The 19,529-nt window shown below is 41.6% G+C and overlaps 1 protein-coding gene across 1 annotated transcript in view; it reads left to right on the forward strand.

Annotated features, from left to right (window-relative positions):
• Window positions 1-748: 748 nt before the first annotated feature.
• The window catches only part of hnf4a (hepatocyte nuclear factor 4, alpha), a 189,016-nt gene continuing 170,235 nt past the window's right edge, over window positions 749-19,529 (forward strand). Inside the window, exon 1 of the mRNA XM_063041419.1 lies at window positions 749-897. Coding sequence (XP_062897489.1) covers window positions 849-897 — 49 coding nt within the window. The 5' untranslated portion in view covers window positions 749-848. The remainder of the gene's footprint in view (window positions 898-19,529) is intronic.

Here is a 19,529-nt window from a genome sequence, read left to right on the forward strand (position 1 = left end):
CTAGTGTAAACTGTTAATAGTTGCAACTAACATTTGCTTGAGGTGGAACCAATCACAAGTTCACAGTTAGAAAAGGATTACTTATTTTTTGAATCAATTCAAGTTTTTTTCCACTTCTGTATAAAAACAATTGATAAGACATTTAACCATACTAAACTTACGATTTCCCAGTTCAAGCAATGACTTCCAATTATTTTCTTATAGTGCATGGTTCGATCAAGGTTTCATATCTGTTGTTCACACCATCAGAAAGTGATCAATCCATGCTTCATTTGCTAATTATTAATAATTATATATGTGAATCATTGGACAGATGGCAGCTGCAGTAGCAATCTAAAGTGAATCCAAAAGCAGCCTTAGGAGCCACAATTACTCCTGATCATGAAGTAAACCAATAACTGAGAGTTACTAAATTTTTGCACTAATTCAGTGATCGTTTGCGACTTTTTTTTGTGCCATTCAATAGACATTTTCACCACATAAAGAGTCTGCATTTGTACGGCAAAAACATGTCCCGAGAAAGGTCTCAAAGATGGGTGCCAGGATGAAATTTAAAAACCACAGCAATAAAAGCTATGATATGAGCTTTGTTTTAGTTTGTCTAGCCTCACGATTACCATAGTAACTGCTCCCATATAGACTCTCTTCCAAAACAGCTTGGTTACTGTTTAACATCCCCACCCACATTAGGGTTGATTAGAAGAATCAATATGATAACATAATACACATACAATCACTCGTAACACCAAAAACCACGTGGGGAAAAAAAACCTTTGTTAACTTTCTTTTCAGTTCTCCAAACTTTGTGAGAGACACTATTTTAAAACTCTGCTCTAGTGAAGAAAAGAATGGTCAATGTACGAACACAGTTAAATACAAACATGGAGCCACCATATGGTAAGTTTAATGCTGGCTTTTATTTCTGACTATTTTTATATGAGGAGCGTACGTGAAATCTTCAGCAATATCAGTTTCTTTTAACTGCAACATTTATATTTGTTTATCCTCGAGCATGGAGGATTCTCCGATATTGATTCTCTAAAGGAAGCTATTACATGAGTCTTATAGTTAAAAGCCATTTAATCAGCTGGTCCTTTAGTCCTGTTGTAAATTTAATGTGGCAAAGCCTTCCATGGCAACAGGAGCCTTTGTGTTCATTTCAGTCACAGTTTATTATATGTGCATTACTGTGACTTTACAAAGTAAAACACACTCCTCTCGGACCTATTTCTGTCAGGTAAGATTAACATATCCTGTAGTTTCTACAGCAAATACTTTGTATCAGTCTGCAGAAAATAAATTTGCATGAACTAGAGTTCTAATGAATTATTATTACTAGGATATATTAGAGCAGTCTGGCTTTAGGAATAACAATAACACATTAATATTTTGATGTAAGTAATTTTAACATGGCAAATACTATGATAAGTTATTAGCATTTTATTGGAAATTTGTAAAGCATATGCAAGCTTTTGAAATCTGCAGAAAGAACGTGAAAGTTGATTACAAAATTGTACCACTGTAAATTAAAATAGTCTCTGAAATTTTACAAAGCTGATAATGGATACCAATGAATGATATTACTCAAACCGCACAGAATGATTCCGATCAGAAGCACTAAAACTACCATCCACAAAGAAGTTTGAACAATGATATGCATTAAATAACAAACAAATCTATGGAGGAGTTCAATTCTATCTGACAGGTAAATGTATGTAGGTTATCATCAAAAGCACCTGTTACTTACTACAGAGGAGTCACTAGAAGCCAGCCGGTTGGACGTTTAACCTTTCAAGCGACCATGCAGCATTTTAAAAATTTTAAAAGGTGGATTAAAATTGTTAATCAAACGTGCTTTAGCTTAGCAGCTTGTGTGAGATACCCCAATGTGTTTGCTCCTTTATCAGACCAAGTGAGAAAGAAGATTGAGGCCAGAAAAGGACAAAACAGGCAAATTTTATTTTTCTCTTCATTCCTTCTGGGGCATGATAAGGGGGATATGGCATGTTTAATATAGTCTGTACTCATGTCCTAAGTTAAATTGTGAGACCTTCCCCTAGGCAGCTGTGGAAACCAGCTTCACCATCTTCTAGTTCATTACGGGTGGTTTTCCATGCCCCACAAGTTCTTCAGACTTGCTATCAGCTCCTCGTTTAGATTGAATAGGACTTGGACAGCAGCAACTAAATGAGAACAAGGAGTTAATCTGTAGACTATAATTGAGTTTCTGAATCATATTATTAATTAGCCAAATAAATGTGAAAGGCTTGCTTTTGTAATGTACGTACAGTGTTCATTTGACGATAATTCCAATATTCTGCGTTGTAGCAGCCATCAGTGTAAAGGTTGCTCAGCAAGTTATATAAGATTGATGTTTAACAATGTTACATTCAATTATTGCATTTGATGACATTATTTGTACAAGGTATTTGGGAAGATTAGAGTGTAAGAAATAAAAGAACAGAACATACATTGACTTGAGCCTTCTCTAGCATTTAATATCATGAATAATTTTAAGCCTCCCATGATCTGCCTGAATGTCTAGCTACCCAAATGTCTACCAGTCTCACATGGTGCATCACAGCCCTCTGGGGTACCGAATTCAAAAGAGTTACTACCATCAAAGTGGTGTAATTTCTTTGAAGGTTTGTCCTAAATGACCAACCTCTTTTCCCAACATTTTGCTGCCCATCTTTGACATCTGGAATAATACTACTGATTTTATTTCAGTACCATTGTTGTGAAAGAAATCTGATGATTTTTTTGAAATTTTTAAAGGCTTTTTTTGCTAGATGCAATAGTCATAGTATGCTCTTGCCTTATGTGGACTGAGGCTGCTGAATGTCTGAGCTGAATTGGGCACACATTAATTGAGCATCAGCTTTTCACAGAAGGGCAAAAGTTGAAAGGAAATATTTAATCGGATCTGTAATTGTAAGTATGGAGTATGCATTGATGAAAGTTGCAAGCATTCTTGAAAAGGAAACAGAATGGGAATACTTTCATAAAAAAACTATTGATTTATCTTTTTTTCACTTCTAACTCATCTGTCAGTATCCCTACTGCTTCTGCAGATACAAAAGTCAAATGTTCCAATCCTTTTGGAAACTTAATATAGCTTATGTTTGACTATCGTTGAAGAAATCCTTTCATATGATTCTTTCAACCTCCTACATACAGTTATTGATGTAATTTTTAGATTAGATTAGATTATGAGGACACTCAGTCCTCGTTTATTGTCATTTAGAAATGCATGCATATAACAAAAAACAGGACAAACCAAAGACTAACATGGACAAGACCACATAATTATAACATATAGTTACAGAAGTGCAAAACAATACCATAATTTGATAAAGAGCAGACCATGGGAACGATAAAAAAAGAGTCTCAAAGTTCCAATCGACTCCTGATAGTCCCCAATAGCAGGCGGCAGAAGGGAGAAACTCTCTCTGCCATAAACCTCTAGGCACCAACAACTGTCAATGCATTGGAAGCACCCGACCACAGCCGACACTAAGTCCATCCGAAAACTTCGAGCCTCCGACCAGCCTTCAACACCGAGCACCGAGCACCATCTCTGCCAAGCGCTTTGACTCCGTCCCAGCTGCCGAGCAACAAGCAAAGCCAAGGACTCAGGGCCTTCCCCTCCGGAGATTCTGGATCACACAGTAACAGCAGCAGCGAAAAAGGCCTTTCAGAAGTTTCTCCAGATGTTCCTTCGTTCTTCCAGGTCTATCTCCATCAAATCAGGATTGTGCACGACACCTACTTGACAGATTACAGATATCATTCTCCGGAGTGGCCGCGCAAGCTGTGTCGCACTGCCATCTTCTCCTCCTTTTTTAAAGATTTACTCATTTGTCTGAGCAATGCTGGAGAATATTACATTCCCTGTACAAACATCATGCTAACAGTTCAGGCATGATGTTATTAATAACTTTAGTTTAGTTTTAAATTAATATAAAATTACTGCAGTAATTGGGATTGTAACCTAATACTGTGTACTGGGGTTGGTGGGGTAAATCTTCACCATGGCTCCTGGGGAGAAAATTTGTGTAGTTATCGCAGAAAATATTTTCAAACTTTTCCAAAGAGATAATAAATCAAAATCTTCATGTCATGGATAAATGTCAATTTAATGTCAAATACTCTGTTGAAAATCTGCAGAAGTGAATCCCATTTTACCATTATATTTTCACCAATAATTGAATACAGATGGAGCTTCAACATTGAAAACTACTGTTATCCAGTAATATATCAGTAACATTTCTGGTTTCATATATACTTACTTCCTGCAGTGAAGTTCATTTGCTGCTATTCTGCACTTCAGAAGTCCAAGAACGTATAGTAGATGTTCAACATGTATGAACTCTGATAATAAATTTACTTTGAACAGTTCTTGAATATGGCAGGCTAATCGAGAGAATGAATAGTAAATCACGCGGCATCCTGAACAAATAAATAGAAGAATGGAGAACCAAACGAGGAACTATTGTTCAATACTTCGACACAGTTTTATCCCCCCTTGTTCAATACCTCAACATGATTTTATCCCCCCTTGTTCAATCCCTTCCTACCTATGTTCGTGACACTTCTCAGGCTCTTAAACTTTTCGATGATTTTAAGTTCCCTGGCCTCCACCGCTTTATTTTCACCATGGATGTCCAGTCCCTATATACTTCCATCCCCCATCAGGAAGGTCTCAAAGCTCTACGCTTCTTTTTGGATTCCAGATCTAATCAGTTCCTCTCTACCACCACTCTGCTCCGTCTAGTGGAATTAGTCCTTACTCTTAATAATTTCTCCTTTGGCTCCTCCCATTTCCTCCAAACTAAAGGTGTAGCTATGGGCACCCGTATGGGTCCTAGCTATGCCTGCCTTTTTGTTGGCTTTGTGGAACAATCTATATTCCGTGCCTATTCTGGTATCTGTCCCCCACTTTTCCTTCGCTACATCGACGACTGCATTGGCGCTGCTTCCTGCACGCATGCAGAGCTCGTTGACTTTATTAACTTTGCCTCCAACTTTCACCCTGCCCTCAAGTTTACCTGGTCCATTTCCGACACCTCCCTCCCCTTTCTAGATCTTTCTGTCTCTGTCTCTGGAGACAGCTTATCCACTGATGTCTACTATAAGCCTACTGACTCTCACAGCTATCTGGATTATTCCTCTTCTCACTCTGTCTCTTGCAAAAACACCATCCCCTTCTCGCAATTCCTCGGTCTCCGCCGCATCTGCTCTCAGGATGAGGCTTTTCATTCTAGGACGAGGGAGATGTCTTCCTTTTTTAAAGAAAGGGGCTTCCCTTCCTGCACTATCAACTCTGCTCTTAAACGCATCTCCCTCATTTCACGTACATATGCTCTCACTCCATCCTCCCGCCACCCCACTAGGAATAAGGTTCCCCTGGTCCTCACCTACCACCCCACCAGCCTCCGGGTCCCACATATTATTCTCCGTAACTTCCGCCACCTCCAACGAGATCCCACCACTAAGCACATCTTTCCCTCCCCCCCCCTGCATTCCACAGGGATCGCTCCCTACGCGACTCCCTTGTCCATTCGTCCCACCCATCCCTCCCCACTGATCTCCCTCCTGGCACTTATCCGTGTAAGCGGAACAAGTGCTACACATGCCCTTACACTTCCTCCCTTACCACCATTCAGGGCCCCAAACAGTCCTTCCAGGTGAAGCAACACTTCACCTGTGAGTCGGCTGGGGTGATATACTGCGTCCGGTGCTCCCGATATGGCCTCCGATATATTGGCGAGACCCGACACAGACTGGGAGACCGCTTTGCTGAACACCTACGCTCTGTCCGTCAGAGAAAGCAGGATCTCCCAGTGGCCACACATTTTAATTCCACATCCCATTCCCATTCTGACATGTCTATCCACGGCCTCCTCTACTGTAAAGATGAAGCCACACTCAGGTTGGAGGAACAACACCTTATATTCCGTCTGGGTAGCCTCCAACCTGATGGCATGAACATCGACTTCTCTAACTTCCGCTAATGCCCCACCTCCCCCTCGTACCCCATCTGTTACTTATTTTTATACACACATTCTTTCTCTCACTCTCCTTTTTCTCCCTCTGTCCCTCTGAATATACCCCTTGCCCATCCTCTGGGTCCCCTCCCTTGTCTTTCTTCCCAGACCTCCTGTCCCATGATCCTCTCGTATCCCCTTTTGCCAATCACCTGTCCAGCTCTTGGCTCCATCCCTCCCCCTCCTGTCTTCTCCTATCATTTTGGATCTCCCCCTCCCCCTCCAACTTTCAAATCCCTTACTCACTCTTCCTTCAGTTAGTCCTGACGAAGGGTCTCGGCCTGAAATGTCGACTGCACCTCTTCCTAGAGATGCTGCCTGGCCTACTGCATTCACCAGCAACTTTTATGTGTGCTGTTAACCAAACTAGGATTTGTTTTTTATTGTAATAGAGGTACCATTTAGGATACAGTTCTGGTCATATCACATTAGGAAGATTGTGAAAGTCTGAGAGATTGTGCAGGAAAGTTTTACATCAATGGTAAATAAAAGGAAGTAGAGGAAAAACTCAAGGGCTCAGGCAGTACCTGTGGAAAGAGAATTGTCACTAACACTTGAAAGTTGAACACATAAAGTTAATGCTAATTCCAAAAAAAATTACAGTTACAAGAATACGTTATTTGTGTCAATATCTATTGTAAATATTCTGGTCTTTTTTATTGAAGTGCTGTCTTTATTTTTCTCATTTCCATTATTTTTTATAATTCTAATCTGCACCTTATTAGGATACAAATTCCATTAGACTTTTGCCAATATAATTCTCAGCAAATTGGCAAATGCAAGGCACCAACCGATGACAAATTCTCAGATGTTTCCTCTCTTGGATGTTCCTCAGTTTCTAAGTCTGGAAGTTCAATTGCTATGAAGTGCTTCGAGAGATTGGTTATGGCACACATCAACCTCAGCCTACTGGTCAACCTCGACACTTTGCAATTCGCCTACCGGAGCAACAGGTCAACGGCAGAAGCCATCTCTCTGGCCCTACATTCCTCCTTAGAACACCTGGAGAATAAAGACGCATACGTAAGGCTCCTTTTCATTGACTACAGCTCTGCCTTTAATACCATCACTCCAAATAAACTTGATTCCTAAGCTCTGGAGCCTGGGCATTAGCACTCAGATCTGCAGCTGGATCTTCAACTTCCTCACAGACAGGACCCAGGCTGTAAAAATAGGGAACAAGCTCTCCTCTACAATCACTCTGAGCACCGGTGCCCCAGAAGGCTGTGTACTCAGCCCCCTGCTGTACTCACTGTACACCCAAGATTATGTAGCCAAGTTTCCATCAAACTCAATATATAAGTTTGCTGATGACACAACAATTGTAGGCTGTATCTCGGGTAATGATGAGTTTGAGTACAGAGAGGAAATTAAGAACCTGGTGGCATGGTACGAAGACAATAACCTATCCCTCAATGTCAGCAAGATGAAGGAATTGGTTGTTGACTTCAGAAGGAGTAGCGGACCGCACGACCCAATTTACATCGGTGGTGCGCAAGTGGAACAGGTCAAAAGCTTTAAGTTCCTCAGAATCAATATCACAAATGAACTGACTTGATCCAACCAAGCAGAGTTCACTGCCAAGAAGGCCCACCAGTGCCTTTACTTCCTGAGAAAACTAAAGAAATCTGGCCTGTACCCTAAAACCCTCACTAATTTTTATAGATGCACCGTAGAAAGCATTCTTCTAGGGTGCATCACAACCTGGTATGGAAGTTGTCCTGTCCAAGACCGAAAGAAGCTGCAGAAGATCGTGAACACGGCACAGCACATCACACAAACCTATCTTCTGTCCGTGGACTCACTTTACACCGCACACTGTCGGAGCAGTCCTGCCAGGATAATCAAGGACACGACCCACCCAGCCAACAGACTTTTCGTCCCTCTTCCCTCCGGGAGAAGGTTCAGGAGCTTGAAGACTCGTACGGCCAGATTTGGGAACAGCTTCTTTCCAACTGTGATAAGACTGCTGAACAGATCCTGACCCGGATCTGGGCCGTACCCTCCAAATATCTGGACCTGCCTCTCAGTTTTTTTTGCTCTGCCTTACTTCCCATTTTTCTATTTACTATTTATGATTTATAATTTAAATTTTTAGTATTTACTAATTTTAACTATTTTTAATATTTTTAATATTTAATATCTGTAATCCAGGGAGTGTGAAGCGCAGAATCAAATATCGCTGTGATGATTGTACGTTCTAGTACCAATTGTTTGGCGACAATAAAGTATAAAGTAAAGTAAATCCAGGTCCCTCCAGTCATAGATCTCATTACTTCTACATTGATGAATATGTGAGATTAATGACTAGCTATATAAGAAAATTCATTGAGGGCACTACTGTGATTAAATATTACACTGTCAGGAAAAAACAGAAACTATGGCTGACTGCAAAGGTTCATGCACTTTTAGGGATTAGAACACTGCCTTCAGATCGGGGGATAGGACAACTCTAGTGTCAGCAAGGACTCTGCTCTCACATGCCATTAGGAAGGCAAAGCAAGAGTATGCACAGAAAATTCACAGATACCTCCGTGACATCAGGGTCTTGCAGCACATATGGCAAGGTATACAAACTGTAACAGACCACGTCCACCCTGCAGTTCAATGACAGCGACACCTCCCTTCCTGATTGGTTGAATGTTTTGACCCAATGAATGATGTGACATCGCAAAAAAACCCTTCTTCCCTGAGGAACAGGCACCCTGTCTGTTCGTAGCTGAGCAGAACAGGATACTAGTCAGGGTAAACTCACTCAAGGCTGTGGGGCTGGACAACATACCTGTTCGGGTGATGAAGGATTGTGTGGCCCAGCTAACTGAGATTTTAATGACCATCTTTAATATCTCTTTGCAAAGTCTCCTGTCCCTGCAGGCTTAAAGGCAGCCACTGTCATTCTGGTGCCTAACAGTGCAATGGTAACTGGCTTAAACTATTACAATCGTGAAGTGCTTTGGCTAGCTGGTAACGGATCGTACAAAAAAAAACCCTACCTTCCAGCTACATTGGACCCTTTCCAGTTTGTCTATCACTCAAACCAGTGCACAGGTAACACCATAGCCATGGCCCTTCACTTCGTCCTGTCCCATCTAGAAAATGATGCTTATTATGCCAGGTTGTTGGTCATTGACTTTGGCTCAGTATTTAACCCAATCATCCCTCAGAGGCTGGTGGGTAAACTGTCCTCGTTGGAATCAACACCTCTCTCTCTAACTGGATCTTAGACTTTTTGGTGGAAGAACCCAAGCTGTCAGAGTTTGCAGCAGCATCTCAAGCCCCATCATGCTAGGGACTGGTGTCCCCATAGCTGTGGGCTCAGCCCACTGCTGACCCACGACCACACTGCCAGATCCAGCTCAAACCGTATCATCAAGTTCACTGATGATACATCAGCTGGTTTCATCAGCACCAATGATGAGTTGGCATACAGAGAGGAGGTAAGAGACTTGTCAAGTGGTGTGGGAACAACAGCCTGACTCAATGTGGACAAGGCAAAAGAGATGATTGTGGACTTCAAGAAGGCTCAGGTCAACCACTCTCCATAGCACATCAATGACACTGCCTCGAGTGTGCAGAGCACTACGTTCCTTGGTGTGCATATGATAGGTGATCTAATCTTGACCCACAACACCTCTTCAATAGTCAAAAAGGCACAGCTGTGCCTACACTTTCTGAGGAGACTGAGGCGTGCAAGGCTCCTTGCCCCCATTCTAACAATTCCCACAGGAGCACCATCGAGAGTGTCTTGTCTGGCTGCATCTTTGCGTGGTACAGAATCTGCAAGCCATAAGCACAAGACCCTGCAGAGGACAGTAAAAGCTAACGAAAGGATCACTGAGATCTCCCTCTTCCCTATTTGTGACATTTACCAGGAGCATTGTATACAATGAGCCTAAAGTATTTTAAAAGATCCCTACCACCGATCCCACAATCTCTTTGACCTACTACTGTCAGGGGGGAGGTACAGGGGCATGAGGACTAGGACTGCCAGAATCGGTTACAATTTCATCCCTCAGGCTATGAGTCTAATGAATACTTTGCCACCACCGAGGTCTCGTCACTAGCTCAGCAACTTATTTACTGTTTACTGTTTACCTAAACTGTGCACTACATGCACTTTGAATCACATTTTGTTAGTTTATTTGTGGTAATATGTTGTTTCATGTGCTGCGGGTGAGAGTTGTATTGTGGGTCCCGAAGAACATTGTTCCATTTGGTTGTATATGTACAGTCAGATGACAATGGACTTGAAATTGAATTTGAACTTAATATGTCATTGCAGGTCCAGCTTACAGAAACTTTATTTTGATTGCAAACTGAGAATATTTAGAAATAAATCAACAATAGCGAAAATATAATTTGCAATTCATCAATCTCCATTGAACATTATATAATGGTTAAAGCTTTCAAACTTGCATATGAGTTTTATATTTATACCTTTAAAGGTCTCAGCCCAAAATATCGACTGTTTATTCCCCTTCATAGATGCTACCTGACCTGCTGAGTTCCTCCAGCATTTTGTGCGTGTTGCTCAAGATCTCCAGCATCTGCAGAATGTCATGTGTACATGAATTTTATTGCCATTTTTATGGCAGAGAAGAGGAATTAAACCACAGCTGTTACCCATACATATATTTTCAGTTCATGATATAATTTCATTGAGCAGTTTTATTGGATGCACATCATGAGTTTAACAACTAAATGAAAACAATGGTAGAAGTTCATGGTTTATTTGGAAAGTTGGGAGGAACATCATTTTCACAACTGTATTGTAAACGATACGGTTGGAATGATGATATATAGAGCAACTGGCAGTTAATAAACAGTCAATTAACAACTGGGTCAAAAATGCAATTGAGTAGTCAATTCATTAGATTTAATAAGATTGTTTGATTCACATTGAGATAACTTAAGAACAAATCAGCTTTAACAACCTTTGTAAGTTTACTGGATCAGTATTAATGAATAATTAGCAGTTTAAGTATACCTCTTGTCAATTATACAGAATAATAAAAATGTAGAGTGAAAACAGAGTAGTTGAAAGAGAATAACAGAAGAATGCAATATTAGAAGCACAGTATAATGCCTTGAATGATTCACTACTTATGTACTTGCTTCTGCTGGTGATTTCCTCCACAAGGAGCTGATTGGTAGAGGGTAAAATTTGACCTGATGTGGTAGTGTAAAATTAATGAGAATCAACCTGCAGTTCCTTTACAGTTCTCCCTTTTTTCCCCATTGAAGTCAGAATCTAGTCTGGCAGCCTTAATCTTAAATTTGTCACTCCATGAATATGCAAATCAAGTGATTCCATGGAATACCTGCAGATTGACACCATCCATAAATTATGAGGGTATATCAAGGAGGAAACAATTCTAAGTCATAAGAAGAAATGGTTGGAAGGGAACTGTTCCATATCAGGAATCTTAAATCAGAGCCAGTCCTAACTTTAACCCTTTCAGCCTGCCAGAAATAATATTAGCCTAACAACAATAGAAGCAAAAGTCAAAGGAGAAGACAGAACATTGAGCAGTACAGCACACAAACAGGCCCGTCAGTTGGTGATGTCTTTGCCGAATTAAACTAATCCTATTCACTTGCACCTGACTCATATCCCTCCATTCCTTGTATGACAATGTACCTGTTCAAATGCCTCTTAAACATATCTGTTTTCTCTCTCCCAGTAGCACATTGCAGACATACACCACTCTCTATGTAAAGAAAACTTAATCACACACTTAAAAAACATAGAAAAGCACAGGACTAGGCCCTTCAGCCACAATGTTATACTGAAGCAATTAAATTAGTAATGAAATCACTAATTAAACTAATCTCTTCTTCAAACATGTTTATATACTCACTCTTCCTTCAGTTAGTCCTGATGAAGAGTCTCGGCTTGAAATGTCGACTGCACCTCTTCCTAGAGATGCTGCCTGGCCTGCTGCGTTCACCAGCAACTTTGATGTGTGTTGCTTATATACCTTTCTAATTGTCTTTTAATAGTTCCTGATGTTTCTGTCTCTACCATCACCCCAGGGAGTACATTCCAGGCGCCTACAATGCTCTATGAAGAAAAATTTCCCCTCACCTCTCCTTTGAAATTGCTGCATCTCACCTTAAATGCATGCCCTCTAGTATTAGACATTACTGGGAACGAAATACTGTTTGTCTATTTTATCTAATTTAATTTATGCCTCTCATAATCTTATAAACTCTATCAGATTTCCCCTCTGTTTCTGCAGCTGCAGAGAAAACAACCTAGGTTAGTCCAGCACATGCCCTCTAATCCAGGCTCTTCTGCTCCCTTCCTATAATGGGGTGACCAGAACTGTAGGCAATACTCCAGTTCTGGTATAAGTAGTTTTATAAAACTGCAACATAGCGTCCTGGCTTTTGAACTTAATGCATTGGCTAGTTAAGACAAGCATACAATATGCCTTCTTAACCACCCAATCAACTTAAGTAGCCACTTTTAGGGAGTTATAAACTTTCACCTTAAACCTTAAACCTATGCCCCCAAGTATATAAATATATCACCCTGGTGAAAATCTACCCTATCTATGCCAAAGAAGGAAGAAGTAAATTAAGCAGGGAGGGGAAGTGAATGGGTTGGGGTAGTGGAAACTATAAGGATAATTATGAGCTTGTGCAAAAATTGAAAGGGACGCAGTCCATTGTTAGGTTGCATCCACTACCTTCCTGTGAATATCTTTATGGATATGGTCCACATTTTAAGTCTTCCTCATGCCAGGACCCAGACTGGAATGGGGGGGTGGGGGGAGGGGTGTTGCAATTAAGATAACAAGAATCCTTCATTATTCCTGTCATAACCTGAAATAAACCTACTCTTCCCAGCAGGTGAAAGGACAGCCACAGAAAGAAAGTAGGGAGTTTCTTGCCATCAAAATACACCCCTCAAAATTCTTTCCCAAGCTCATGGTCATTGTTGTGAGTTTTGCTAACCTCCTGCTGCTCCACTTTACTGCTGTCCCCTGCATATCTATCTGCCCACCTCTCTCGATAATCTCAATCACACACACACACACACATCATTACTTTCTTAAGAGGTTAAGATAGTTCAGCTGTTCAGCTTATCATCAAACATTATAACAGTCTTCTACAACTAGTGTTTCTAGTGTTGAAAATATCCTGACTGGTTTCATCATGGTCTGTTGTGGCCATTTGAATGCACGACAACCTAAGAAGTTGCATAGAGTGGTGGAATCTTCCCAGTACATCACAGGCACATCCCTCCTCACCGTTGGCAGTACCTACAGGCAACATTGATCATCAAAGATCCTCACCATCTAGGCCATGCCATATTTTTGCAGCTACCGTAGGACAGGAGGGACTGAAGCTTCCACCACCAGCTTCGAGAACAGCTGCTTCCCTTTCACCACTCAGTTCTTGAAACAATGGGCAAAACTATAATCACTGCAGCTTAGCAACTGTATGACAGTTTGATCACTTAATTATGAAACTAGACTAAAATTGCAATAAAATTGATTTTTTTTTGTTCCGTGCGTTTTATTGTAAAAATGTAAATAATTTATGTTTACTTTATTTTTTCTTGGAGGCACTGCTTATCTGATGCTCTGTGCTTGTGAAGCTGCTGTTAATAAGTTTTTCATTGTACCTGTGCATACATGTACTTCTGCTCATCACAATAAAATCAACATGACAAGAAGCACAACAGCGCCTCTTTCACCTCAGATAGTTGAAGTTTGTCATGACTCCCCAAATCCTAAGAACTTTCTAAAGGCACATGATTGAGAGCATACTGACTGGCTGTATCACTGCCTGATATGGGAATTGTACTTCTCTCAATCGCAGGACTCTGCAGAGAGTGATGCGGACAGCCCAGTGTATCTATAGATGCGAACTTCCCACTATTCAAGACATTTACAGCAACAGATGCATAAAAAGGGCCCAGATGATCATTAGGGACCCAAGTCACCCCAACCACAAACTGTTCCAGCTGTTACCATCTGGGAAGCAGTACTGCAGCTTAAAAGCCAGGACCAACAGGCTCTGGGACAGCTTCTTCCACCAGGCCATCAGACTGATTAATTCATGCTGACACATTTGTACTTCTATGTTATATTGGCTATACTGTTGTACATACTATTTATTACAAGTTACTATAAATTGTACATTGCACCGTTGGACAGAGACATAACATAAAGATTTTTACTTCTCATTATGTGAATAATGTAAGAAATAAAGTCAATTCAATTCAACTTTGAGGAAGGATATCTGAGCTCCAATCCTTATTGGATATCTTCCCTTCAGACTAACAATATGTCATCAACCAGAGGAGATAATGCTGATTCTCCCTCTTCTGGGATGTTGATGAAGCTGTTGAGTAAAACATAGAAACAGAAAATAGGTGCAGGAGTAGGCCATTCGGCCCTTCGAGCCTGCACCGCCATTCAGTATGATCATGGCTGATCATCCAACTCAGAACCCTGTACCAGCCCCTGATCCTTTTAGCCGCTAGGGCCATATCTAACTCCCTCTTACATATAGCCAATGAACTGGCCTCAACTGTTTCCTGTGGCAGAGAATTACACAGATTAACCACTGTCTGTGTGAAGATGTTTTTCCTAATCTCGGTCCTAGAAGGCTTCCCCTTTATCCTCAAACTGTGACTCCTTGTTCTGGACTTCCCCAACATCGGGAACAATCTTCCTGCATCTAGCCTGTCCAATCCCTTTAGCATTTTATACATTTCAATAAGATCCCCCCTCAATCTTCTAAATTCCAATGAATATAAGCCTAGTCAACCCAGTCTTTCATCATATGAAAGTCCTGCCATCCCAGGAATCAATCTGGTGAACCTTCTTTGTACTCCTTCTATGGCAAGAATGTCTTTCCTCAGATTAGGGGACCAAAACTGCACACAATACTCCAGGTGTGGTCTCAACAAGGCCTTGTACAACTGCAGTAGTACCTCCCTGCTTCTGTACTCGAATCCTCTTGCTATGAACGCCAGCATACCATTCGCCTTTTTCACCGCCTGCTGTACCTGCATACCCACTTTCAATGACTGGTGTATAATAACACCCAGGTCTCATTGCACCTCCCCTTTTCCTAATAGGCCACCATTCAAGTAATAATCTGTTTTCCTGTTTTTGCCACCAAAGTAGATAACCTCACATTTATCCACATTAAATTGCATCTGCCATGATTTTTCCCACTCACCTAACCTATCCAAATCACCCTGCATCCTCTTAGCATCCTCCTCACAACTAACACTGCCGCCCAGCTTCGTGTCATCTGCAAACTTGGAGATGCTGCATTTAATTCCCTCATCTAAGTCATTATTATATATTGTAAACAACTGGGGTCCCAGCACTGAGCCTTGCGGTACCCCACTAGTCACTGCCTGCCATTCTGAAAAGGTCCCGTTTCTTCCCACTCTTTGATTCTTGTCTGCCAACCAATTCTCTATCCACGTCAATACCTTACCCCCAATACTGTGTGCTTTAAGTTTGCACACTAATCTCCTGTGTGGGACCTTGTCAAAAGCCTTTTGAAAATCCAAATATACCACATCTACTGGTTCTCCCCTATCCACTCTACTAGTTACATCCTCAAAAAATTCTATGAGATTCATCAGACATGATTTTCTTTTCACAAATCCATGCTGACTTTGTCCATGATTTCACCGTTTTCCAAATGTGCTGTTATCACATCCTTGATAACTGACTCTAGCATTTTCCCCACCACCGATGTTAGGCTAACCGGTCTATAATTCCCCAGTTTCTCTCTCCCTCCTTTTTTAAAAAGCGGGGTTACATTAGCCACCCTCCAATCCTTAGGAACTAGTCCAGAATCTAAAGAGTTTTGAAAAATTATCACTAATGCATCCACTATTTCTTGGGCTACTTCCTTAAGCATTCTGGGATGCAGACCATCTGGCCCTGGGGATTTATCTGCCTTTAATCCCTTCGATTTACCTAACATCTCTTCCCTACTAACATGTATTTCCCTCAGTTCCTCCATCTCACTGGACCCTCTGTCCCCTACTATTTCCGGAAGATTATTTATGTCCTCCTTAGTGAAGACAGAACCAAAGTAGTTATTCAATTGATCTGCCATGTCCTTGCTCCCCATAATCAATTCACCTGTTTCTGTCTGTAGGGGACCTACATTTGTCTTAACCAATCTTTTTCTTTTCACATATCTATAAAAGTTTTTACAGTCAGTTTTTATGTTCCCTGCCAGTTTTCTCTCATCATCTTTTTTCCCTTTCCTAATTAAGCCCTTTGTCCTCCTCCGCTGGACTCTGAATTTCTCCCAGTCCTCAGGTGAGCCACTTTTTCTGGCTAATTTGTATGCTTCTTCTTTGGAATTGATACTATCCCTAATTTCTCTTGTCAGCCACGGGTGCATTACCTTCCCTGATTTATTCTTTTGCCAAACTGGGTTGAACAATTTTTGTAGTTCATCCATACGATCTTTAAATGCTTGCCATTGCATATCCACCGTCAATCCTTTAAGTGTCATTTGCCAGTCTATCTTAGCTAATTCACGTCTCATCTCTTCAAAGTTACCCTTCTTTAAGTTCAGAACCTTTGTTTCTGAATTAACTATGTCACTCTCCATCTTAATGAAGAATTCCACCATATTATGGTCACTCTTACCCAAGGGGCCTCTCACGACAAGGTTGCTAATTAACCCTTCCTCATTGCTCAATACCCAGTCTAGAATAGCCTGCTCTCTAGTTGGTTCCTTGACATGTTGGTTCAGAAAATCATCCCGCATACATTCCAAGAAATCCTCTTCCTCAGCACCCTTACCAATTTGGTTCACCCAAACTATATTTAGATTGAAGTCACCCATTATAACTGCTGTTCCTTTATTGCACGCATTTCTAATTTCCTGTTTAATACCATCCCCAACCTCACTACTACTGTTAGGTGACCTGTTCACAACTTCCACCAGCGTTTTCTGCCCCTTAGTGTTATGCAGTTCTACCCATATCGATTCTACATCCTCCCGGCTAATGTCCTTCCTTTCTATTGCGTTAATCTCCTCTCTAACCAGCAATGCTACCCCACCTCCTTTTCTTTCATGTCTATCCCTCCTGAATATTGAATATCCCTGAATGTTGAGCTCCCATCCTTGGTCACCCTGGAGCCATGTCTCTGTGATCCCAACTATATCATATTCATTAATAACAATCTGCACTTTTAATTCATCCACCTTGTTACAAATGCTCCTTGCATTGACACACAAAGCCTTCAGGCTCACTTTTACAACACTCTTAGCCCTTAGACAATTATGTTGAAAAGTGTCCCTTTTTGATTTTTGCCCTGGATTTGCCGGCCTGCCACTTTTACTTTTCACCTTACTACTTTTTGCTTCTACCCTCATTTTACACCCCTCTGTCTCTCTGCACTTGTTCCCATCCCCCTGTTGTGAACTAACCTCCTCTCTCCTAGTCTCTTTAATTTCATTCCCACCCCCCAACCATTCTAGTTTAAAGTCACCTCATTAGTCCTGCAAATCTCCCCGCCAGGATATTGGTCCCCCTAGGATTCAAGCGTAACCCGTCCTTTTTGTACAGGTCACGCCTGCACCAAAAGAGGTTCCAATGATCCAAAAACTTGAATCCCTGCCCCCTGCTCCAATCCCTCAGCCACACATTTATCCTCCACCTCATTGCATTCCTACTCTCACTGTCGCGTGGCACAGGCAGTAATCCCGAGATTACTACCTTTGCGGTCCTTTTTCTCAACTCCCTTCCTAACTCCCTATATTCTCCTTTCAGGACCTCTTCCCTTTTCCTACTTATGTCATTGGTACCTATATGTGCCACGACCTCTGGCTCCTCACCCTCCCACTTCAGGATATCTTGGACGCGATCAGAAATATCCCGGACCCTGGCACCAGGGAGGCAAACTACCATCCGGGTCTCTGGACTGTGTCCACAGAATCACCTATCTGACCCCCTTACTATCGAGTCCCCTATTACAACTGCCCTCCTCCTCCTTTCCTTACCCTTCTGAGCTACAGGGCTGGACTCTGTGCCAGAGGCACGGCCACTGTCGCTTCCCCCAGGTAAGCTGTCCCCCCCCAACAGTACTCAAACAGGAGTACCTATTGTCAAGGGGCACAGCCACCGGGGTAATCTCTATTACCTGACTCTTCCCCTTCCCCCTCCTAACCGTGACCCACTTGTCTGCCTCCTGTGGCTCCGGTGTGACCACCTACCTGTAACTCCTCTTTATCAACTCCTCACTCTCCCTGACCAGACGAAGGTCATCGAGCTGCAGCTCCAGTTCCCTAACGCGGTCCCTTAGGAGCTGCAACTCGGCGCACCTGCCGCAGATGTGGACGTCCGGGAGGCTTGGAGACTCCAGGGCCTCCCACTTCCGGCACCGAGAACAACAAGCTGCTCTCACACTCATATTGCCCCTCTCCTCAAATAACAACAAAAAATGAATACCAAACCTTCATCGCCTTGCCCGTTTTCGCCGAAGCCCTTAAGCCTTCACTCTGCTCCCGGCTCACTCCGCAGCCCGCAAACTACGCTGCCCGCTGTACCTCCAGCATTCTCTGTTCTTGCCTCATGTTCCAAGTTTGAAACCTTTAAAACAATTTCAGTGTAGAGATTTTGTTTTTATCTTGACCTGGGGTGGGGGTTCAAGACCTGGACACCGCCAAGCTGAGAAAAGATAAGCGATCAAATATATGCAGAACATAATGTTTAAAACATCCAAAATATATAGTATAAATGAAAGGAGATCCACGTTTCTGAGGTGGCAGGAAGGATTTAGTTAGAGAGGGTCAGCATTTACTGAGTCTTGATTAACTTGAGACAGTGAGGAGGGTAAAATTGGTATCCACAGAAGTTGAAAAGGAGCACTAAGTAAGCATAAGGGTAGTTACAACAAGTAATTTGGATGCCAGTTTGGTAAAGGTACAAGCAATATTGTTTACTGCAATTAACTTTTAGATTGTTTACATTATAATCCATAGAAAGCACATAATAGCATATGGTATCAATTTTTTTCCTGATCTACAAAAACCTACCAGCATAAATGTCACAAGTGCATAACAATAACAAACAAGCCAATGGAAGCCATGTTAAAATGCTTCATATTGGAAGTACTTCTTAAGTAGAGAATCCCCCCCCCCTTTGTCACTAAGTAAATCCTTGGGCTGATTCTTCATGGGTTTCCCAGCAATATCCTTGAAGTCTGAAGATGTGATCAGGTTCTAACCATTCAATTCAAACCATATGCACTTAATGGTAGCCTAGTGTCAACAGAAGCCACACACAAAAACAAACAAAAGTACATCAAAATGGCTTAACATGGAGCCATAAACATGCTTGTGTTGCTGAAATGGTAGCATTACTTCACTTCATTATATCATTTAAACCCATTTAAAACCTCGAAGCAAAAGCAGTTACATCACATAGATGAAGCTTTTTTTTATTCTGGGATCAAAATTGTCTTTCTGTCA

Source organism: Mobula hypostoma, chromosome 2, assembly GCF_963921235.1.
Source record: "Mobula hypostoma chromosome 2, sMobHyp1.1, whole genome shotgun sequence".
NCBI classification, from domain to species: Eukaryota; Metazoa; Chordata; class Chondrichthyes; order Myliobatiformes; family Myliobatidae; genus Mobula; species Mobula hypostoma.